Source organism: Thamnophis elegans, chromosome 1 (genome assembly GCF_009769535.1).
Source record: "Thamnophis elegans isolate rThaEle1 chromosome 1, rThaEle1.pri, whole genome shotgun sequence".
Lineage (NCBI taxonomy): Eukaryota > Metazoa > Chordata > Lepidosauria > Squamata > Colubridae > Thamnophis > Thamnophis elegans.
The window spans coordinates 108,733,891-108,758,559 of record NC_045541.1 but is presented as its reverse complement, the minus strand read 5'-3'; the positions used below and the strand labels follow the sequence as shown (position 1 = coordinate 108,758,559).

The 24,669-nt window shown below is 39.8% G+C and overlaps 1 protein-coding gene across 1 annotated transcript in view; it reads right to left on the bottom strand.

Annotated features, from left to right (window-relative positions):
* Positions 1–383: 383 nt before the first annotated feature.
* The window catches only part of DGKZ (diacylglycerol kinase zeta), a 46,416-nt gene continuing 22,130 nt past the window's right edge, over positions 384–24,669 (bottom strand). The window contains 13 exon segments of the mRNA XM_032226781.1: positions 384–3,433; positions 6,736–6,835; positions 8,069–8,105; positions 9,127–9,168; positions 9,171–9,246; positions 11,293–11,336; positions 13,102–13,133; positions 13,856–14,034; positions 15,164–15,204; positions 19,236–19,305; positions 22,555–22,634; positions 23,037–23,137; positions 24,442–24,641. Of these exon segments, the coding sequence (XP_032082672.1) occupies positions 3,317–3,433; positions 6,736–6,835; positions 8,069–8,105; positions 9,127–9,168; positions 9,171–9,246; positions 11,293–11,336; positions 13,102–13,133; positions 13,856–14,034; positions 15,164–15,204; positions 19,236–19,305; positions 22,555–22,634; positions 23,037–23,137; positions 24,442–24,641 (1,119 nt within the window). The 3' untranslated portion in view covers positions 384–3,316.

Here is a 24,669-nt window from a genome sequence, read left to right as displayed (position 1 = left end):
TAATGTTGGATTATTTGTTGGAACAGCTAGCTACCAGCACCTGTAATTCAGCATTGGTGCTGGAATGGAAGCAAAAAAAAGTCATTGTCATGTCACTTTTTGTTTTCTTTTTATGCTATTTGAAACAGTAGCAAAAAAAAAAAAGCTAAAATACCTGCTAAGAGCCCAATTCATCCATCTTTTGTGAAGACAAGAATGGAGTAGAGGGGCAGCTAAGTTTGTTCTGTGGTTTTCATCTATGCCTAAAAGTCATTTCCAACACACAGGAATTGCAAAATGGGGTTAGTTATTCCTTTTTAAGGGAATAAAGTATTTTAAAAATAAATAAATACCATGTATGAGAAAGGGATGTGCTTTGAAAAAAAACAACAAGAGAGGGGAAGTAAAATGTTCATCCTTCTATTTTATTGGCAAAACTCAACAAAACATTAAAACTGTCAAAGAGTAAGTCAGAAGCACAAGCTTCCAATGTAGTTACATTAAAAAAATAAAACCAAACCAAAACAATCAAACCAAAAGGTGTCCTACTAGTCCAAATCTAGGAAATCAGAATCAGGTATTGCACAGGGGGAAAAAACACTCTCAAACACACTCCTTCCCCCTTGGAGTAGAACAAGCCAAGGTTTGAATTGCACAGCAACTCAGCTTAGGACACACACACATGCACAAACAAACATTTAGAGATGAGGAAACAGTGTGCTTTTGAACTACCTGTACAAAGTTTAAGAAGACATAGAAAAGGGAGGAAGAGAAGATAGCAGACCTATGGGGCTATAAAACACATTTAGGGAGCCAGCTTGTATATAGAGGAATGTTTACAATTTTAAAAATCCAGAGCATGAGTCCTCCTAGTTTAGAGCAAAGCAATGATGCATTCTCTTCAGTTGACCTACAATATAGCCATGTCATGCAGGATGAGAAGTCGCCATTATTGGCACGGCAGTGGGCTGTACAAGGCCAAAGGCCTAGCTGAAGCAACCAGTTAGGCTTGATAGGGTGCAGCTGTGAGTCAGCACCATCCTCGGATGCCCAAATGTTTTGGCTGTTCTACCACATCTCTGGAGAGGAAAGGAGGGGTGATGTCAAAGAGATGACATGTGTTTCTGATTTAGAACAATTTGCATTTTGCCTGGGACCTGTGGTCAGAGTGCAGTCTGCTTTGGGGTATTATCCTTTGCTTAGCACCACGTTTACCAGATGGAAAAAGCCAGCTCCTAGAATGGGTTCAAATGGACACTTGGCTATCTTTTCAAGCCTCAGGCGCTATCAGAGATATTTAGCATCTCAATCTTAAAAGCATTAGATACAGAAGGCAGGCAAACCCAGCCTTGAAGGAGGATAAGCTTCCAGTCAGATACAGGGTATTCTTACACATCTGAGTGAAAGGTATGAAATTCTTGACTCTAATTTCATTGAGCCTCCTCAAATTAGGGAGAATCATGACTTCAAAGCCTCTTCTCTTCTAAAGTCAAACTCTTGCATCAATGGAAGATGATCCCTGGTAAGTTTTGCATGCCAATTTCACCGGCAGCTTGTTTCTCCTGCTCTTTTAAGATGCCTCGATTTAAATATATTTTGTGCACAAAACTTTTTTCTATGGGTCCTTACATTTGTGATCCAGTGTCCTCAGAAAGCCACCTATTTTTCAACAATTTCAGAACAGAATCCATAGTTTCAATGAGATTTAAGAATTCTTGCCCCAAACCCCCTTTGGTCCAGTTTCAGTTCACTCTTCTTGACCAAGTAGAACAATCAAATTATTTAATCTGAACTGTTCAGGTAGAACAGCATGTTTATATCACATTCTCTGAACATTAAGTGTTGGGAAGTTTTAAGTGTTGGGTTGCTTTGCTTTAGAACCCCCCCCCCCAAAAAAAAGGGACAGGTAGTGATGGAAGACTTGGGTAAACAAAACATCTCAGGTTTATAATTAGGATCTGCCTATAATTGTGCTCATAGGACTTGCACATTGTTAAGTCTGTGCACCAAAATATTATAAATTGATGTGGGTATCCTGTGCCTATGCATGAGTCTAGGAACCAAATCCAGGGGCCAGATGGCTGTACAGGAACTTTTCCATTTATTACTACTACCGTCACTACAAGCCCCTGGATAAAATGTGCCATTAACGCTAGCTGATAGGAATAGTTCCCTTTATACTGATGCGTTTTATAGTTACTCCTATCTCCTGAAAATGAAAAGGTAATTTCTGTACTGATAATGCTTTGTCCTTAGGTATGGCAAGTACCAATGGCCTTTTCGACTTGAGATTTTTATCCCCTTTTCAGCAAACTTCAACCTTTCCAAACATATTTTGAATATGCTTACAACTGGCTGCTATTTCCTAAATCAGCGAATGTAAAAAGCAGGAGGAGGTAATATATAAGACCGGAAAGAGAGAGAAAAGGGGGGAGGGGGAAGAAACCTGGAGAGGAGGCACTTTGCTCAAAACATTTAGTGCGGCAGTCTCAAAACTCAGCTTGCAGCAGCTTAAATTGAAAGGAGTGGGATTTGACCTGGTGTTCCCTGTTTTTGCAAGATATATAAACACCCTTTATAGCATGGGGCTTGCAATACAGGGACAACATCGTAAAGGGAATAAAAGAAATGGAGGAAGAGGGATATATTGTGCTGAGAGGATGCAAACCAAGCCCATAGCTTGCTTTGGAAACTTGGATTGCTTGTCTATGTGACTGTCACCCAGAGTTTACACAAGTAATTGAATACTACAGTGCCTGAATAACAAGAAAGGGCTATAGCAAATAAACACGCGTGTCTTCTGTATGCCTTCTCAAAAATTGTGCTAGCAAATTTCCAGTATAGAATATACGCATTGCTACGGTTTGAAACTATTGAGAAGGACAATACCCCCTGCTGGGAAATCAGCAGAATCGGTGGGATGAAGCTTCAGTGGATCTAAAAGGGGGTTGCAGATGCTGCCTTTACGGAGATATCACAAGGTTGCACAAGGGTGGCGTGGGGGTGGGGCAAGTATCTGAAACGGAGCTCCACCAATAGCTAGAAGGGAGTAGTTTTTCCTGCTTTGAGAGCAGCAACGAGGGTCAAGAAAACTTGGAAGCAGATAGGAATGAAGTATCAGGCAGAGGTATCCATCCATGGAATGTGATGGCGGTGAGGGATGTGGCAGTCAGCATTGTTCAATACCCACTACATGAATAAATAACAGCACGTGGCCAAGCCCAAACAGAAAACTCTGGATCCTCTGTGTGATGGACATTCAAAGAAAAGGCTAGCCAGGTTCCCGCGCTACTCGGCTTCTCTGCCCTCCCAGGAAACGATGAAGGCACGCTGAGTGCTACACGGCTGTTTCCTGATCCTCCCGCTGGATCATTTGATAGTGCTGTCGATTTTCGAGGTAGGCAGCAAGGTCGGGATCGTTTGCCTTCTCAGCTCTGTGCTTGGGTGTGTCTCCCTGTGAGAAGATGAAACAAAAGGGATAGACTGGAGTGCAAAACTCTTCGATACCACAGAATTTCACCCTCCTCCTCATTTTTGAACTCTGCTGTGATCCATTAGATGTTTGGCCCATCTAATGGTTGGCAATTTGAGGGGGTTAACAGTCTCATCTAGGATTTTTAAACTAACAAATTTGGGTACCATGTGGAAAATGTATTCTTAAAAAACCACAGATTTGTAAATCATATTTACATAGCTACATGCATTACATCATTTATAAAAGTGTCCAAGAACTGTATAATTTAATTTTAATTTCGGGCTCCATGTAACTCCCACAGACAGGAACATCAGATCATTTGGCTGCTGCTAGCTCTTGCTTGTCTCATAAACAAATAGATAAGTGCATGCGCGCGCACATACAAACACACACACATTATATTTGTACACTGGGGCAAGAGACAAATGAATGCAAAAATGCATATTTCTCCCCCTTTTTATATTACAGATGTGGAATACAATAGAGAATAGAATTCTTTATCGGCCAAGTGTGATTGGACACGCAAGGAATTTGTCTTTGGTGCATATGCTCTCAGTGTACATAAAAAGACAAGATACATTCGTCAAGAATCATAAGGTACAGCACTTAATGATAGTCATAGGTACAAATAAGTAATCAGGAAACAATCAATATCAATATAAACCTTAAGGATACAAGCAACAAGTTACAGTCCTGCAGTCATAAGTGGGAGAGGAGATGGGTGATAGGAATGGTGAGGCTAATAGTAATAGTAATGCAGCCTTAGTGAATAGTTTGACAGTGTTGAGGGAATTATTTGTTTAGCAGAGTGATGGCGTTTGGGAAAAAACATGTACATGTATAATGACAAAAAATAATAATGCCTCTGTGACCTTTCACATCAACTTTGAACTCTGTGAACTGTGCGTTCTATTCCCATAAATAAGGACACCTATATTAGATGCACGTACTAGTTATCCTAAGTAATCTGTATTCACATGCAGCCCTGAAAAGAAAAGGGGCCCAAATGGTGGGCTGTAGCTACATACACAGATTCCAGTCTTGCCTCAAGAGATGTGGGGAAAAAGCCATAAGACTGGAATGGTCTGCCTGGATGGAAGCTTTGGGGTTTCTGGAAGATTAGCAACTGACAGCTAAATAAGTCCTCAAGGGCCTGTTTGTATACCCACTCCGTTCCCCTTAACTGGATATTAGGAGGGGGAGCCTGTTTTTCCATATCCTCTCACTGCAAGTGTGTAAACAAGGAAAGTGAAAAAGTTTGACATGAGCTTGTGTTTCTTAACTTCATAGCTTGTCTACTCATTCTGAGAAAGTAAGAAGGAGTGTGGGGGTGCTGGCTGAGTGAAGTATATGCCTGGGGAGGCCCTGAAATATCATCCTCACAGCCTTACTAGTTCTCCTAAATCCCCAAGAAGCTCATATTTCACGAACGTACTGCAGCCATCTGGACTGTGTCCGCTAATGAACTCCTGCACTCCATAAAAACTAAATCTGTTAACAGTTTTCAGCCATGACTCCCCTTTCTTCCCCCATAGCACAAACTCTCCCTCCCACTCATTCACAACCCCCACACTTCACCAGCACTGAATAAACACGCTGCTGAGAAAGGCCAAGGAAAACTGGCTAGCTGCCTCCTGTACTGAAAGTGGGAAAGAACAAGTCTCCCACTGTGACCCTCACCTCCTAGCAGAAAGCAAGCGAGGGTGGGAGGAAGGGAGGGAGGGAGGAAGGGAGGGAGGAAGGAAGGAAAGAAGGAAGGAATGAAGGAAGGAAGGAAGGAAGGAGGAAGGAATCCAATTAATCAAAATGTTTTTCAGAAATAATGGCTAGTTATACTCAGTGGAGTATACTGGGGTACAGACATGCCTCCTTTACAAGCAGCCACAGATAGATATAGCTATACAATGTAGCTATAGCTGTAGATGAGATAGAGAGATAAGTTCTTAGCTTCACTTTCCTCCCCCTTATTTACCGAATGTACAGAGTAAGAGTTGGAAGGGACCTTGAAAGTCTTCTACAGGTAATCCTCGACTATAACAGTTGTGTAGTGACTGAAAAATGTGACTGATGACTGTTTTGCATAATTATGACCTCCCCATAATCACGTGACCATATTCAACCGCTTGGCAACTGTTTCATATTGTCATAGTGCAATCTCACATGGACCATTTTCTGGTTGGCTATTCCAATTCCAACTCCAACAACTGTCACATTATGATGTCCATGTCACTGATGAAAAGTTAGAGGTTCAAGGAGCTCTCAGAACTGTCTACAAAAATCTACATGCAATTGGTGAAAGATTTCATTGCTTGCTTGACATGCTCCCATGCTTTTATAGTCCATTAGGATCTATTCTAGCTAAATGAATTCATGAATCCCAAGAAACTTTGCAAAAAAAGAGACACAATGTGTTTTCATTGGGTATGACTACTATTCAGCTTCAAATCACAACTATGAATTGCATAGACAATTCATCAGAAAATATATATGATAGGTCAGCCACTAGGAGTCTCAGTGCCAAAGAAGATCTTCAGTTATTTCTTTAAGTCCCTTGCCTTAGGTATTAAAATAGAGCTATGGCCGTGGATCTCGATATTTGAAGATTCTGCAGCTATCTGATATTAAAGTAATTAAATTTTTAGCAACAGCTTGGGGTCAGAAAAAGTTACAGTGAGGCAATTTTGCAACAAAGTTAGGAAAAGGAAAAGGTGGAATGAGATATTCCGCATTTACTATTTAGAGAAGAAACCCTCTGCAACATGGGCAGCTTAAGAGATCAGACCAAAACCATTTGCCAAGCTGTTATCTTAAATGAAGCAGACCACTCACTACCACATCTATCTTCATCTAATACACGGTCTACTTTTCCTACTGAGTATAATTCATTTCCTTCCTGGCCAGCACCTTTTCAAGATCCATTTGATCTACTCAATCTGGTATAACTCCCAAGTGGAGACGGGATTTACAGCTTCCAGAATTCTCATCTGATATGAATTCCAGTTCTGACTTTTTTGGGCGGGGGGAGGGGGAAGGAGAACCTGGTTTATATATTTAACACAATTCTCAAGTGTCGCTAACAGTGTGTTAGCGGCACATTTAAATTCCCTAGCCTGAAAAATTAATTAAATAGCGGGATAGGAAGTCACTTGAGCTATCCTTTCTTGTGGATACACTACTCTGCTACATAAAAAGATTGGTTTTGATTCTGAACTCAGAAACAGAACACAGAAATTTCACTCCACTTCATGTTCAAGGCTCCATTGGGGAGAAGAAATTCTTACCTGCACATCTGTTTTCATCAGTGAAGCGCCAGCCTCCACAATGTAATGGCAGATGGTCCGCTGACGAAGGGCTGCAGCCTGATGCAAACTCGTCTCGCCACTAACAGGAAAATAAAAATGGAGAACTGGCATCAAAAGTATGTACCCTCCTCTACTATGTTCCAAAAGATAAACAATACATAAAGGTCCAACAAAGCCCTGGCTGGAACCAGGTTCTTGTATGTTAATGTTTGCATGGCCTTCGTAAAACATGGGATCAGTTCTTACATCAGCTAGGAAGAAAGGCTGAAGGACAGACAACAAAGAGGGAAAGTCCTCCCTAGCAAGTCAGACTTAGCTTTTTTTTTTTTAAGCTATTTGGAGAAAATAGCAACTTGAGGGTGAATGTGGCATCAAGAAATAAAGTTATGACTCTGGAGATTTCTGGTCTACTGAAGTTCTTCTGTAATTCTCTTGCAGCAGAATTCTCTGATGACCTGCAGGCTGCCCACCTTTTCTACAAGTAGAGCTGCTGGCAGGAAAATCCACAGTCACAAATCCTCTTTCAAAGTCAATACTAAGCATCAGAGGAAGCTGGGATTTTAGAGGACAGGGATAAGGAAAAAGAGTAACCTTCTACTGATTTTTTTTTTAGACATAAGTATTTATGCTTACAACACAACTATTAAGTATGACAGCTGTCAAAGCCATGATCCCAAAGGACAGACTGCAAGGTTGAACTATCCTTCCCCACATACAAGACTGTCTAGAGCAGGGGTCTCCAACCTTTGCAACTTTAAAGACTTGTGGACTTCAACTCCCAGAATTCCTCAGCCAGCACAGCAGAGCAAAGTAAATCTGGCTTAGGAATTCTGGGAGTTGAAGTCCACAAGTCTTAAAGTTGCCAAGGTTGGAGACCCCTAGTCTAGAGTCAAATATTGCATGGGTGGCCATCAGTGGTGGGTTCCTACTGGTTCAGGACTGGTTCAGCGAAGTGGTAGTAGCTTGGTGGTCTGGGTTGCTGGAACCAGCAGCGACCCAGGCCTGCCATGCCCCTGAACCGGTTCTGCCAGCGCCGCCGATGGCGCCACCATCTCATTTTTTGCTTCTGCCCATGTGCTATTTTTTTTGTAGTGCACATACGTGCGCGGCGTGAGCCTGATCAAACCGGGTGTAGCAGCTGCCAGAACCCACCCCTGGTGGCCATACAAATTTGAATGAATAAATGAATGAACAGGTGAATACATAAATACACATGCACCCATATATAAAGAACTGGGTCAACTGAAAAAAAAACAACCACTATACAAGTTCCCTTATGATTTTCTGCCATCATAACATAGAATGGACTTACTTTTCTTCTTCTGCCACATCCAAAATCTCTGCAGGAGCTGGAATAGAGAAAGAGAGAGAGAGAAAAGAAGATCAATCTGCATGATATGATCCATGCCACTATTTCCCCTTTCTACTATAGATGGAGAATCTATTTTCTTTCCACTATAGAGAAAGTGGAATAAATATTTCTCATAAATACTGAAACCATTCTGTAAACTGCATTATATTCATCTTCTAATACTTAGTATATTCTATATCTGTTTTATATTTTCTACTTATTTATTTAGTTATATCGCACCTTTGCTATTTTTTTTAATAAGTAACTCAACATACCTAATACCCTTTTTTCCTTCTACTTTCCCCACAAGAACAACCTAGTCAGATGACTTGGGCTGAGAGAGATTGACTGCCCCAAAGTCATCCATCTGGCTTTTGTGCCTAAGGCAGGACCAGAATGCACCATTTCCTGGTTTCTAGCCTGGTGCTTTAATTACTAGACTGGCTCTTTCCACAAAATCTATGGTTGTCATATTGATTTACACAGGTTCACTGATTCTCTCAGCAAACAAGAATACCAGAAAGCTGCTTTGTTTGCCTATCTCCTCAGAGAAAAAGATATCAGTCAACTGGAATAGTGAAGAGCACCGGATAAATCTACGGATAACTGGGCAGTGACATTATTATTCGGCTTTCTGATAGACAAGGGTTTCGTGACTGGGCAGGAAACCAGCTTCTAAGTGGCAGGCCTCAATTAATGTTAGAAAAATATCTGTAACAACATTCTCTCAAGGCTGAAGTCAGGATAGTATTACACCCAGCCATACAACACAGTGAGAATCCAAATAAAAGGGTATGTTTAAATCTATTGCTCTTGTTGATTAGTTTATTACACTGATGACTGATTAGAACAATGTTTCTCAACCTTGGCGACTTTAAGTCCTGTGGACTTCAACTCCCAGAATCCCCCAGGATTCTGGGAGTTGAAGTCCTCAGGATTTAAAGTCGCCAAGGTTGAGAAACACTGGATTAGAACACTCACAGCTGAGAAGGTCATCCATTTTGCTGACCCTGACTTACCGTTTTCAATTATATATTTCACAATCTCCTTGCTCCCTGATTGACAGCATGGTGAAGGACAGTTTGACCTGTGGGATCACGCATCATCAAGTCTTTGCCAGCCCGGTGCAATTCTTTGAACTAGAGCGACACAGAATCACTTGAAATCAGCCACAATACAGACATTATTGAGGTAAGCCTCAATCAAAGCAATTTACGCAAAAGTTTAAAACAAGCAGCAACAAAAGAAGATCACTGGAAAAAGAAGTTAACAGTTAATCACTTGGATTGTGGTATGAGCCAGAAGCAATTAAAAAGGCCTTTCCAGCAAAAGGATGTTTTAGTCTCCCATTCAAAAGAAAGTATTACTGGATGTAATCAGAGGCAGCTGATCTGATATATTTAGAGAATCTGTGAGACAGTGTTCTTCTCTGCATTCACTGTTTCACATAAAAGAGTAAATTTGCAGCCAAATCCTATTTCTGTGCTGGTAACAGTGAGGGACATCTGGCAGGTGGACTTAACCAGGTGCTACATCATCCACATCAAAGGCATTGCTTTATCATCCAAGAGAGTCAAATGGCCAGGTCTCTTCTGCTCTATTCACTGGTTGCTAAATCTCAGTTAACTAAAAACAATTTTCTTTCACATACTATGCTAGCACCAAAAAACGAACAATATTATGATGAAATGCCTTAGTTATACACCACGCTAAGATAACGGCTGCCATCCTGTAACACACCAAATCACACATTATCTAACCTACTTCACCCTGAAGTAAGTTAGTATGCAAGTCCAATCCAGATTGTTGGGGGCAATATGCAATATGCTGACTCTCTGTAAACCGCTTAGAGAGACCTGAAAGGCCTATGAAGCGGTATATAAGTCTACTGCTATTGCTATAAGAGGATTGATCTTGATGCACCAGAACTACAAAGCCCTATTGTGATCAATAAAAAGAATATTGCCAAAATGGAATGTGAAAAATATTGTTGCAGAGCATAAAAAGCAGAGAAGTTCACACAAGTGCTGAACTGAACAGCCTGCTCATACATTACAAGGGTCCAAAGTGTTAATGCTTTATAAATAGTAATTACTCAGTTTCATCACAATTCTTCCTGTCTTCTTATCCTCTATCTTCTTAGAGGATATGAACACTATTAAGAGACATTAATGGAATAATCTGATGGGCTTTTATTTCTCTTTGTTGAAGCAAGCACTGTCTTAATTTATAGTTGGCTCGAGGAACACATCCTAAATCTCCCTGTAAGACAATGTAATAAAGGCTGTACTACAGCTACTACTGACACCGAATATAAACACTGTGCCAAATTGCCCTGAATTCTGAAAAAATAGATACAAGAGGACATCCAACATATTTCTAGCAGAGATCATTATGGACAAGGAGCAGGAATTAGGATTTTCATCTGAATTCAGCAGGATTAGTTAGTTAGCTAGCACTGCTGAAGTAGCTTGGTCTAGCGGTTAAGGCAACAGGCTAGAAACTAAGAGACTGTTAGTTCTAGTCTTGCCTTAAACACAAAACTTGTTGAATGACCTTGGATCAACACCCTTGCTTGGCCCTAGGAAGCAGGAAATGGCAAAGCAGTTCCAAAATCTTGCCAAGAATGTTGTAGGGACTTGTCCATGAAGTTGCCAGGAGTCAAAACTAACACGAAAACATACCCATCCACACATAAAGTAGAAAATGCTGTGTTATGACACTCTTAATTGTACTGCAAATGAATACTGGATGGGTATGATGGATCCATACAACTGGAATTCATTCGAATTCTTAGACGTCTGTCATCCTAACTGAAAGTGTTAAGTTGTAACTTGTCTAAATATCTTTACTGGAAAATTAATCGCAATTCTCTTCATACCTTCTAGGTGTCACAATACAGCTCTGACAGAAACAGGAGGCCCTCAGTGAGCCTATGTGGTATTCACTGGATGAAAGGGCCACCTGGTTTAAAGGAAGTCTGCACTGCAGGTGAAGGATAACAAACAAGCTGAAATCAACAAGTCAAGTGGCCCCACTAAGAGATTGGGAAGAGATTGAGAAGTAACGCAAATAAAACTGTTACATACAACCCTAAATAAACCACTATGGATGATCTTGCTATGGCATAGGCAATATATTCTTCTCAACATTGCACCTTGATTTTCGCCCAACAGAGCTGTTACCTTGGAGAAATCATTATTCTTGGCAGCATCTATCAAAGCATCATCTGTAAAAGAAGAGACAGCAGAGTGCAAAATGAAGTAGTTGACAAAAAGATGGCAAGGACATGTGAGGAAGGCAACTACCAAAGAAACAGCAACTGGAGTCGGGGGGGGGGGGGAGGGGAGGGGAGGCTGACAATAATTCTGCTTAGGGATAGAAACTGGTTAATGAACACAAGAGATAATTACCCAGAGAACCTCCTAAAATTGCTTGGGACTTTTGTGTACTGCTATGTTCATTAGGATAACTCTTACTTCCATCAATATCAGACAAGTTGCAACCCAAACTTCTAGAGCTTTTAATCAGGAGGGGGAAGCCTGCGATTTTACTCTCATTCAGAAGTAAGAATAGAATCCTCGTGTGAAAAGGGAGAGAAAAGGCACAGGTTTTTTTCTTTTGTGAGATTCGTAATGGATCCCTCACTATTCTGTATGAATGTGTGTGTGTGTGTGTGTGTATGTATGTGTGTGTGTGTGTATATAGTGTATATATATATATATATATATATATATATATATATATATATATATATATCTATATATTGTGTTGTATACCACACATATGTATAGTTTATGTGTGTGTGTGTATATGTTAAAAAGCTCCCAATTAATGAATGGGAGCTTCTTTTCTATGGAAAACTATAGGACAGAGGACTTGCTCACCAGCAGGAAAGAAAGTGATGCGAATCCCAATTTACATGTTAAAAATATATCAACAAATTTGGTTTTATGCATGTAAACTTTTCTGACATGGAATGTAAGCTCCATCAGTCTGCCCGGAAGAGATAAGGCTCCCAAAATTTAGATGCAAAATATATGTTGCTGTGGAGGCAAGATAATTTATTCAAATTCCCATTTCCTGAGTAATGTTTATTGTTTACATTTCAATAGAAGATGATGGCTTGAACTGTGGAGTCCTGGTGCTCTCTGAGCTTTTGTTTGCTTGCAGAGATCCTGTTTACACAACTACAGTGGTAATGATGGTTCCTTGACTAGGGTATTGTTTTTACTTGAAATAAGGGGGAGAAAACAGCAGCCCCACCAACACTGAAACTGGTAAAAGTTACTGTACATAAAACATGGAGCAAACCCCCATTCAGTAGCACTGATAATGCTACCTATAATGGAATGTCTATAAACAAACAACCAAGAGAGCACCAAGGGCTTCACTATTTACACTTCACTGCTCTTAGCTACTCATTTTTATAGACATATTCTGTTTTCTTTTTCCTCCCATGCTGCTACAGGTGTTAAGATTAACTTCTGGTCGCTGTGACATTTTCCCCCAAATGTGAGTTGAGGAAAGCAGTATGCAAAGCCAATGCTTCTTGCCTTCAAAACAATAATCCAAGCAGAATTCCCCAAGTAGGGATCCAGCCACTTTACATTCCTATTGTAGGAGGGATGAATAAAACTTTAATTTTCCTGCATTAGAAAACATTGCATAGTACTCTAGTCTGGCCCCTGCTTGTAGTTCTGTAATGCTCTTTTATCTAAACATCACCTACAGATGCTAAAAGTAAAACTCCACTGCAAGCTGTACTAAAACACTAAAACACTTTCCACATCTGGAATGTCCCAATGTGAGATTTCACTTTCAAGAGCAAGTACACCGATGATCAAATGTCTTTCCCTAAGCGTGAATATTCAGATAAATATAACTGGACACAGCACTGATGCTTCTCACTTCCAGGTTTGTATCTGTTATGCTAAAAAAGTTAGAAACAAATTATACTGCAAGGAAATAAAACCAAGGTCCAAAGGTCTCACCTTTAAGGGTCTGGCTGCTGTCCACTGCTGAGCTGGAAGAACAAAACAAGAAAGATTCAAAGCTAAAAAACAAGTCCTTCCTATTCAAATCCCTCCCTTCCATAAGAATTCTATTCTATTGTTTGCCTAGGATCAAAGATACAGAATAGGAAGATCTTGGTGTTCCTACAGATTAGTAATTCTGATTCGTGCTATTTAAGGAATTAAGTCATTTAAAGTAAGTAGCTGATCCATGAAGTTTTTAGGAATTCACATCCTCTCATCCTGGCTTGTTCACAGTTTGAACCACTATGCCATTCTGTTAAAATTAAACAGACTATCCAATATTTCAATTACTAAGGCTGTGGGTATAGAGAGTAAGGAATATGACCTTGGCACAGGTGTTGTTGCCCAGGTAAAGGCACTAATGTACTTTCTAAAGTCCAGAACATTTAGATAACCTTTGGAACTGGCTCAGGCTGACACTTCCTGAACTTTATTCACTGAACTACAAGAATGAGGAAGAAGAGGAGGAGGAACAGCGCAACAGACTTGCAAAATGCTGTTAGTACAGTCAATCTCAATAGAAGTTGTTGGAGCCATCCTGTGGAGTTGATTTCATGGTCTGGAATTTTTAATGAAGCTGGCAAATAAGACCTCCTATCCCAATTCAAAGATTCATTCCCTATTTTGTATTAATCTATTTTTCCTTGGGGTCCTTCCCTTAACCTAGCCTGGTCTTTCTTACCTCTAATCCCCAAGCAGACAGCCTCACCTGGAGACTGGTGTAGATTGTGGTGAAATTGGGAGAGGAAGGTGTTGCTTTGTAGGTGTTGAGGGAACATCAACAAGATCAGGCATGGCAGATGTGCCCACTGTTTGAGTGCGCACCAGTTCTGGGTCTAACACAAACAACTCATCCTGGGAGATTTCTGTTACATAATTAAGATGTTCCTGGAAATATACAGATAAATAATTTTAGGGACAGAATTAATTTTTCTACCATTATTAACTAGTGAGGACCTCAATCAATATCATTTGATAATATGCGGCAACCACTGCAATTGTTTTTTTCTATATAGGTAAAGGTCCCCTTCACAAATATGTGCTAGTCATTCCCGACTCTAGGGGCAGTGCTCATCTCAGTTTCAAAGCTGAAGAGCCGGTGCTGTGTGAAGACATTCTCCGTGATAATGTGGCCGGCATTACTAAACGCTGAAGGCGCATGAAATGCTGTTATCTCCCACCAAAGGTGGTCCCTATTTTTCTACTTGCATTTTTACATGCTTTTGAACTACTAGGCTGGCAGACGCTGGGACAAGTAACGGGGATTCAAAACCGTTGAACTGCTGACCTTTCTGATCGATAAGCTCAGTGTCTTAGCCACTGAGCCACCACATCCCATATGTGTGTGTGTGTGTGTGTGTGTGTGTGTGTGTGTGTTGTATTTGTGCTGATAAATAAATAAAGGGAGATAAGTATAGATCTATTTCAAGCTATTTATCAGCTAGCTATACCCTTACTGGGATTAGAATCTGTGCTGTATAATCCCAGTAAGGGTATGGCTAGCTGATGAGAGCTAAATAGCTTGAAATAGATCTATACTAGTCTCCCTTTATTTATTATCAGCACAAATACAACACCAATGTAACAAAGGCAACAGTAAAATATTGGGTTTCTGTCTGGATGGTCTCTTATGACGAGCCGATGGACAGAGAATGGAAGCAGTGAACTTCCTCCCATATTTGGGCATACCAGGGGTTGTGACTTTAAATACACACACACACACACACATATATATATATATACACATACATACATACATACATACATACATACATACATACATATACATATACATCAAAAATAAACAGAAAAATATTTAGCTTGAGATAGTAATTATTTCTGAAAAATAATTCATTCATTTAGTCCTGTAGTACTGAATATTTAAAAAGAAATAAAAACCAACATGCATGCCAAAAATCATGTTATTCCATAAAAGGCATGAAAATATACTTTTTATTTTTTTATTTATTGGAGAAGCTCATTGTCCACTGTCTTTGCGAAACAAAGTAAAGCTCACCTGGGCACGGTCTATTCTATAAAAACGATCTGCTGTGGTTGCTGTAAAAGAAATACATGTTACTTAGTATTTATACAGAATCCCAGCAAGTTATTAAGTGCTTTCATTTATTTTCTCAGTAATTTAACTGACATTGTCTACCTATTTCCCAATTTATCTGTGTAGCTGCAAGCCCTGGAATTTGCCTTTCCAAAGGGACAATCGGAAGATGTTGAATTCTGAGCCCAAGGCTGTATTCCATAATTGAATGCTGAATACAATAAGCCTGACATATAGCCTTGGCAATGTTAGCCGCTTTGATAAAACATGATTTACTGCATTAAGGTAAGCAGATTAAATTATTCTCTTATTTTTAGTCATGCTTGAGTACAAATAAAAAAAATCAGCTTCATTAAAATGTGCTTTCCTTTTCCTTGATGCATGTTTGTGTATGCTGAGTATGGTGAGTTTTGACAAAACCTCATTCATTTCAAAGTCTACTCGGTGTGACACATGTGCATGACGCACTGAATATATTGTTAAAAGTCACTTTCATATCTTGACATTTAAACTGATAGGTTATTATCATCACTATCTGCTAATCAATGAAAGAATAATTCAAATTAAATAAAATCCATTGAGTGCCAGGGATGTTAGCAGGAGGTACTCCCATCTTTGACAGCTTAAGTGACATAAAAATTTCCATGAGGAATAAAGCAAGAACCAGCTGCTCCTAAATGCTTTATCATACCATGTTATTCTCCATCAAGATCAGCAGATGCATACACACACCCCTCCCAGTTAGGATGATGTAAGGGAACCCAGGCAAGCATTTCATGCTTTTTTTGTATAGGCTTTTGGAATATGACTGCAACTAGGTGAATAATTTTCTGCTGTCTAACAATTTTTCAATTCTTTTCCAGAAGATTCCTGACTCATTTCACTTATCCTCAAAAGCTAAGGTAGATTAGCAAGTAGATAGGATACAAGCCATGATACTAAGACAATTCCTTTACTGACATTGCTTCAGCAACATGTTAGAAAGCTGTCTTCTGTCTTCCAACAACAGTGGAATTTGCTGCCTACTCAAAAGGCATGGCTGGGTTATAAAGAAAATATAGAGGTACCAGCTTCCCAGTTTGTGGCCCTTCTGATATGTTGAACTTCCAATGCATTCAAAAGCCAGGAATAAGTGGCTGAGCTGTATGGAAGTGGAGGGGAAGCATTCACACCCAACAGATCAGAATCACTATCCTCTTGTTTTGCACTGTACCAAGGCTCCAACAGCCCAGGTGACTAAATTTTGTGGACTTCCCTTACCTCTATTGGATTTTCAGAATGCCGTGGCCAAGGGGAGGTTGCTAGGCTGGACCCTAGGAAGACTGGGGAATTCTCTTTGGGAATAGAGCAGAAGTGATGGGGAAGGGAGGGAGCTCATGACACAAGCCAGAGCAGATTAGAAGAGTGAAAGAGCCTCGTTATCCTGTCACGGGGAGAGATTTACAGTCGCAGAGCTGTTGATGAAGGCCAGTAATTCAACCATTTTAATGAGCCTGTGTTGCCCTTGAATACCACTCCAGCTTTTTTCCATTGACACATTTCCCTCTGTTTGGAACATGCTGCTGGGAACTGGCAGAAAAGAGAAAATAATCTGCAGCAACAATATCTGGGAACAGGATCCTCAGATAGGGGCACAAAAGAGATGGCCTTTTCTCACTGGGATCCCATAATCAAATGTGTCCATGTGCCTGTATGTTGAGCATCAGGGTTGGTGATTTCATCTCTTTATTTCGGAACAAGATTACACGATGATGTACATTTGGAAGAACCATTTTCTCCATTCCTTGTGAATAAGGGATGGATTGGAGTGAACAAGAGGCTAATAACTGACACCAATACACATAGTATCCTACAGTTCCTTGAGGGAGTAGAAATAGAGAAAAGATTTTAAAAACCCAGAGAAAAAGGATGAAGGGAGATGGGCAAAACACACAAACAAATGGAATCAGGAGGAAAGCAGATGAATTAACTCTTTCTTTCTCTCTTACACACCTTGATTAAAAGGAAGAATGCAGAATAAAATTCAATCTACCAGCATTATATAAAAAGAACCTGCAGTGGCATGAATCTCTGCCAGTGTCCTCCTCAGTCTTGATTGTGGCCTGCCCGTTTTTACTTTCTGCACTCTCCACTATCTATCCTGGTTAAATCTCACTGTCTCTCATGTTGTCCTCCTCTATTAGATCTATTAAGAGCTTTGTTCAAATTGCCTACTATAACCTTACTGAAGGGAGGCCCGGAGGGATGTGCTACATCAACAGACTCCAAAGATCATGCAAGCTGCTCCATGTGTGTTTGGGAACTTACTCTGGCTTTGCTTCAGGGGGACAAAAGCTCCTATTGTCTGAGCCTGTGGGAGAGTCTCAGAGTCTTGCTTAAACTAAAACCTTAAAAGAGCTGAAGCGTGCTACTAAAAGTGAAAAGTACAGCTGAAAGCTTTAGGAAGGCCTTCAGGTAGGGGGCAAATTGCAGCTGGGAAAGAAGTAGGAACAAAAGTGTGTTTGTAAACAAGTTTTTGCTGCCCTGCGGAGCACTTGGGAAGTTTTGCAAACACAGCTGGTTGGGTCACAGGCCCAGTGAGGGGGGAAAATAATGAAATCAATTGTTATTACTTTGCCTTCTCTTGTTACTCCCCCCAACCCCCAAAAAACCTATAATTGAATTTGATGCACAAAGGTAAATTTCAATTGCAGCAGATTCATTGGTATTCACGGTTTGCGTGAATCCTTAGCAAGTTGTGATGAAACTGCTTTAGCTTCCTCAGCCTTTTCCTGTAGAGCCATCTGCTGGCCAAGGAGTAAATCTAACTTAGGCATCATCATCCCATCCAACAGGACAAATGGCAACGGATGCCAATGGGAGTTTATACCTAAAATGGTAATGGATGCCAATGGGAGTTTGTCCCTAAAATTTTGGATAAGTCAAAAAAGTTCTGCAATTGGATTAAAGTGAAGCTTGTTCAAGACATTTTCTTGAAGCCAAGGTTCTATTTTTCTGAAACACAAAAAGTCTTCTTATCCATCTTAATTTTAATCCATCTAAATCCATCTAAATGGACCCCGATATTTATATTGTAAAATAATACTGTTGTATAATGACTGCTGTTAGCTTTTTTCCTCTTTTTATTTTTATTCAAATAAACTTAAAATATAAAACTCCATTTTTTAAAAAATGTTAAAAACACAAAAACAAGACATTAAAAAAGAGCATGGTGACGTTTTTGTAAAAAAAACAACCAAGGCAGTTTTAGTCTGATCAAACAGAAATTAATTCCCAAGTCATGTGACATAATTATTCTATTTTGGTTTTACTTTATTTCAAGTACTGAGTTTAGTTCATTAAGGACATTTCAGAGAAACTGGATCAGATCAGATTCAGAGAGGATAATAAAGATGATCAATGATCAGAAGACAAGAAACAGATTGAAAATGTGGTTAGATTTAACCTTAAGATCAGACAATGGAGGATATATGATAGGACATCACATGGAAGTCAAAACCAGCTTTCTCTCATTCCAGAGTTTAGGACATGGAATGAGGAATTTAAGTTACAGAAAGAAAGATTGAGTTATCAGGTTAAAAAAAACATCAGAAAGGCTTCCCTTTAAAAATTCAGTTCCAGCTGTTTGCCTCGGATGATTTATTTTTGATTCTGCAGGAGTATTGCACTTAATACTCCTGTAATAATCAAAATTAAATCATCCCAGGCAGTATTGTACTCAATAACTAAATGGCCCCGTCCAACTCAAATGTTTCAGTGATTCCTGCATTAAATTCTAAAGAGGTCCTTCTAGCTCCTGTGTACTCAAGAATAGCCAAAAAATGGACACGGAAGGCAACGAAGAACAAAAGAAATTTCCAAAGGTGCTATTAATTTCCATGTGAAAGAAATCCTATTATAGAAACATTTTCTACCACAGCGCCAATGTTAGTAGCAAGACTTTCCCAAGGTGGTGACATGGGAAATCTTTGATGCAACAGTTCCCACATATTGATTCTAAAGTTTACGGATAACCACAGTCATATGTACTCACAGTCTAGGAAGCACCATTTGGGGGAGAGCTTCTGGCATGACAATATCTTTGGTTTGGCTCCATCTCCCTCCTGGATCAAAATAAATGAACAATAAAAAAAACCCAATTGCCTGTGTTCCTATTTCATCTAGGCTTACTGTCTCTTCTGTTTTCTTTGTCCTATCTATATAACCCAAGTAGACTCAGTGCATGTATGTTAGGAAATAGTACTAGCATACATACTAGAGCATAAAGTTTTACAGCTCAACAAACATGCCCCAAATGCCACTGAACAGATACTGATGCAAGCTAATCATAGCACATGGAAGCAACAGAAGGAAAAAAGGACACACAGGTAAGAGAGAAAAAGATACAAACCTGAGGAAATAGATTCTGAATAGTGGAAGTGCAAGAAGGGAAGTCCTGTGGAAAGGGAAGGAGCTGAGTTACCATGACAGTAATGAAGAGCTTCATTAGAGATCCAGTTTTGTGTAGTGGTTAAGCTGCCAAATTAGAAACTGGGAGACTTTTGAGTTCTAGTCCTACCTTAAGCACAAAACCAGTTGGGTGACTTTGAACCAGTCACACCAGTGATGGCGGTTGCAACGGGGCCAGGCGTCCTCCACATGAATGTGCATGGTGCGCGCATGCGTCTTACCTGCCAGCGACACCTCTGCAATGCTCCAGCTGCTCGGCGGAGCATCGCGCAGGCGCTGTATGTGCCATGCGCATGCGCGGAAGCAGCAAAGGCTTTAAACGAAAGGTAAGGAGCGAAGGTGGGTGGGTGGGCCCTCCGGAGCACCGAACCGGAACAGTACCCCATGCTACAGGCAGGCTCCGGTACGCCCGTACTGGGGCGTACCACCTGCAACCCACCACTGAGTTACATCCTCTCAGCCCAAAGGAAGCAATGCAAAACACTTCTTAAATGTTGACGGCACCCCCCCTCCCCAAGCTCTCACTGACATTTGCAGGTGTAGGTCATACCTAAGATAAGCCTCTGTGGATCAACTGCCTCAAATCATAAGGAGACTTTGAAGACAGGAACTGACAGTAGAACTCAAAGTGCTCAAAAATACCATCCCAATAATTCAAGGACCACACTATCACAGCTTCTATCATATGTTGCCACTAAATGAACCAATTTCGTAACTCTTCCTTTCTACAATAGTCCCAACTATCTCAAGAAACTGAGAGATGTAAAGTTTCAGGTACCTTTTAAGCCTAAACATTTGCATTCTTCATTACCTAGTTCAGTGATGGTGAACCCTTTTGGCATCAAGTGCACAAACCGGAACGCACGTGCATGTGCATGTGTGAGTGCCGGAAGCTCGAAGACCAGCTGGCAGGTGTGCACATGCACACCGGCCTGGTTTTGGCTGTTTTCAGGCCATTTTGGGGCTATTTTTCGGGCCATTTTCAGGGCTGTTTTTGGCCCAAAAAAATGGCCTGAAAATGGCCCGGTTTTGGGGTGTTTTCCAGTGCTCCGGTGCCTGGGAAGACCAGCTGGCGACGGCGTATATGCCCACAGAGAGGGCTCTATGTGTCACCATTGACCTAGTTGATAACTACTAGACAAAGAATGAATCCAGAATGTAAGAGAGAGAGAGCAGAAAGGAAAGGGATTAGAAGTAAACAAATACCCATTTTATTATATATTTTTCTATAAATCTAGTTTCAAGAGGAACCTTCTCAAACTTAATGTCCCAGATGAATGGCAATTAGTCTAGGCGGATAGGAAAATTACTTGAAGCCACCAAGTAAGAGAAAGCTGCTCTTTCTAGAAAGGGAGGCTCTATCACATTCAAACTGTAAACTGAAGGAGGAAAACAGCAGGATGGTTCTGGTGAAGAGGAATATTGCTTGTAAATATTTTCTCATTTTAAATTCAAGCTTCTCTTAGACATAAAGGCAGGTCTATGATGGGTTTTTTCAGATTAAGGCAGAATAAAGAAGAAATTAACATTTAGAAATCTCTCCTAACTGAAGTTTTCTCTAGATTTGAGAATGAAATCATTGTGGAAAGCATTTGTCTCTGTCTCGCAAATCAAGTAGGATTAGAACTTCATTTGGAATGTTTCTTTGAGGATATTAAATGAGTAGTTAGTTCTCTAGATTATAACAGGATTATAATCTAGATTATCTGTTTATTAATTATGGATATTTACATATCTCCTATCAATTAAACTCTTTGGGTATTTCAGATGGATTAAATTATTATGCTGCATACTCTAGCTGGATTTCTTTCTTTACATACAATTCTTATTAAGGATTTTGATCACAATAGTTATCTATTGTAAAACCAATACAAACTAAACTTAAAAGAAGAAAATAATAACAAAGAATGAAAATTACAAGGATAAAATAAGGAAAAGAAAAATACAAAAGAAGTAAGTTTCAACTTTTACTACAATAGACAACGTCAGCTCCCTATAAGGTTACAGGTATTATCTCTTCATCCCATATTTCATCCCTAACTTATAAGCAAATGCATATAAATATCAACTGTTCAATGTTGGTGACAGCAAAAGGGTTGCCAAAACTTTGCAAATAAATATCTTATTTTAACTTTGAACAAATAAACCAACTTTAAATTCCCCCATTTAATTCTAACAATTTTATTCTTGAATCCATTCAAAGGATTCTATTTCTCTTCAATTCTTTATTTCATTGCACATACTTCTTCAAGGATTTAACAAGCTTCTTTTGTAGATCCAGTAAGAGAACATTTTCCAGGTCTTTCTCTTGGTTGTCATTTGTATTTTCCCTTAATTTTTTTTTAAAAAACACTGTTCTGTGGTCTCCTTGTAAGGAGCTGCCACCTGGTACACATGTGAGTGATCTCTTGCCCTCTCCTTGTCTGGGGAGGTTTTGAAAAACTGGTCTACTCCCCTCTTGAAGCCTTTCAATGGTTTTTTTTTTCATTTCTATTGTGGTGTTCAGCTCTGTTATTCCAAAGGTATTTTCAGTTTGCCATGCCTCCCTCAGAAATCAGTGACCCCATTTGGATTTGTTACTCCCTTGTTTTGTCCACATATTTCCTTTATACAAATAGTATTTTTACAGCTCAGCCTGAATTCTTTGCCAGAGCGTGTGAGGAAGAATTCTGAATTTAAACAAAAATAAGCCTCTTTCTTTTTCCTCTATGTGCAGTGAACTGGCAACAAGAATATCTCCTTATGTATTATCTGCTTTTAACTTCAAAACAAGAAAAATCATTATCATTATAGAAGTACAGATAACTACTGAAGTAAGTGTATGACTGAGGTATGCTGTCTGACCAGTCATAAGTGCAGCAAGACTGCACTTTTCCTTTACAATATATTTTCTGGCAACTCACCTCTTGAAGCCTTTCAATGTGGGTCCGGCAGAATTCCAAGTCACTGTCTCCTGGAACCACAATAATTCCTAAAGGCACGGCTGTAAAAAATGTTAAAAATGCAATTACTTATGTCTGCTAACCACATTGCTCAGTATGCCAAGTATTTCACTTTGGTTTATAAACTCCTGAGAAATTGCTAACTCATCAGCACTTCTGAGGGAAAAAAAGTTCTCTATGTGGGAAAATTTTCAGAGATTTTCATTGTGGACTAAATGCTTTTTCTAAAAGTGTGCCATTCCTCACATTCTGATGCAAGGCCTTTTTAATATTTATCTTTATTACAATGCATCACAATGGCCAAAAGAGGTCTTATTTTAACATTGGTCACTTGCCAGACATTAATCGAAAGTGGGTACAATAATAAATAAACAGTTGCAAATTCCAGATATTCCTGTAGGGTGCTTGGCTTTTCTATTTAAACAAATACCCCAATTACTTACAAGCTTCTTTGAGTTTCTCCTTGTCATAATTAAGTGCCTCATAGTCATGCATGCCAATTCGGCTTACACGGATTCTTAACCGTTCTGGAACTGGTTGTTGACTAAAAAAAAGGGAAGCATATAGGTTTGAAAAATTAGGGAAGATAACATTATTGTGTGGAAAAAAAAAGGCGATGCTACTGATTGAGAACATGACAGGTAATATTTTCTAACAATAGCAATAATTTCAACGTGTCACATTTCTACAAACTTCTCTTAGTTGTGAACAAGCATGCTCAACAGCTGCATGTTGTACATGTAGTTCCACCCTGAGAGAAATGTTTGATAGCTACTGAAGAAAAATTCTCCTGGAAAAGATAAGCTCTACTGCCTATCTATTGCAGATAGGCAATAGAGCTGTGTACATTTGTATCTACTGGGATAAGGCTAAAAAGGAAGAGTAATATTGACAATCTATTACTGTCATTTCAAATGGGGAGCAGGAGAATGCAAGCTACAGTATATTTGACCTCCAGATAATAGGAAGTATTGCTTAAAGAGATATAAATGTTTATTTTTCCCAGACCTACACTTTTAAAGGTATATATGGCATAGCTCATCCATCCCAAGAAAGCTGCTGCTAACGTAACGGCCCCCAACCTTTTGGGCACCAGGGACTGTTTTGTGGAGAGAGGTTTTTCTGCAGACCGGAAGGGGTGTGGTTTTATGTACTGCCTGAATCTGGCGGATGGGGCTTTGCTTGTTTGTGTGGCCCAGTTTCTGGCATGCCACAGCCTGGTGCTGGTTCATGGATTGGGCGTTTGGGACCCCTGTGCTAACATTTCCCAAAATATGTAATAATCAATGTCAGTGAATTAGTAAAATCACTGTCCATTCCCCAAATTATTCTGATAGTAGGGCAATCATCAGAAACCTATTTGTAACATATAACATCCCTTCCTTAACATTTCTTTGATTTGATTACTAGGAATCTGGAATAACTTTGAATTTTTCAAATAAAGGTGTCTGAGGAGAACATTGTGTTTGCCTACAATTTTGGGGGGGGATTTAATGGGTTAAGTAGAGAATAGTTACTGAACGTTTTATACCCTGGCAAAGAAAGTAATTATCTTTGATTTCATAATGTCATATACAGCCTTCACCTATTAATCTGTTCCAACTTGCCATAAGAACCTATTTAAAATAAAGTAATGAATACTCAAATTGAATTTAAAATAATTGCCTAAAATTTCAGAGAGCTATAAAACTGTCTTATAGCCTTAGAGCCTTCCCTGACATTGAGTTTTAGAGTTTGGGATGTGATCGAAATCCAACAGAAATTGTAGCAAAACTGAATACTGTGAACTGGTGAAAACTCCTTTCTTGCTTGTACCAAAGCTTGGGAGATCCTCCCTATGGTACATACTCATTCAATAGAGGCATGGAGTTTCTCCTCTTGGTTTTCTGCACCATGTTTGCTTGGTTGCGCAGTGAAATGCGTATGCAGGAAGCTCCCAGCTTACAAGGTTCCCCGTCCACCTGCATGGGGATGGCTTTGGATGTGGTAAGTACCACCTCCCGGCACTGGTGCAGCCGCTCTCCATGGCCGCCCACTTGCAGTGCTGCCTAGAGAACAAAGAAGAAGGTGAAGTAA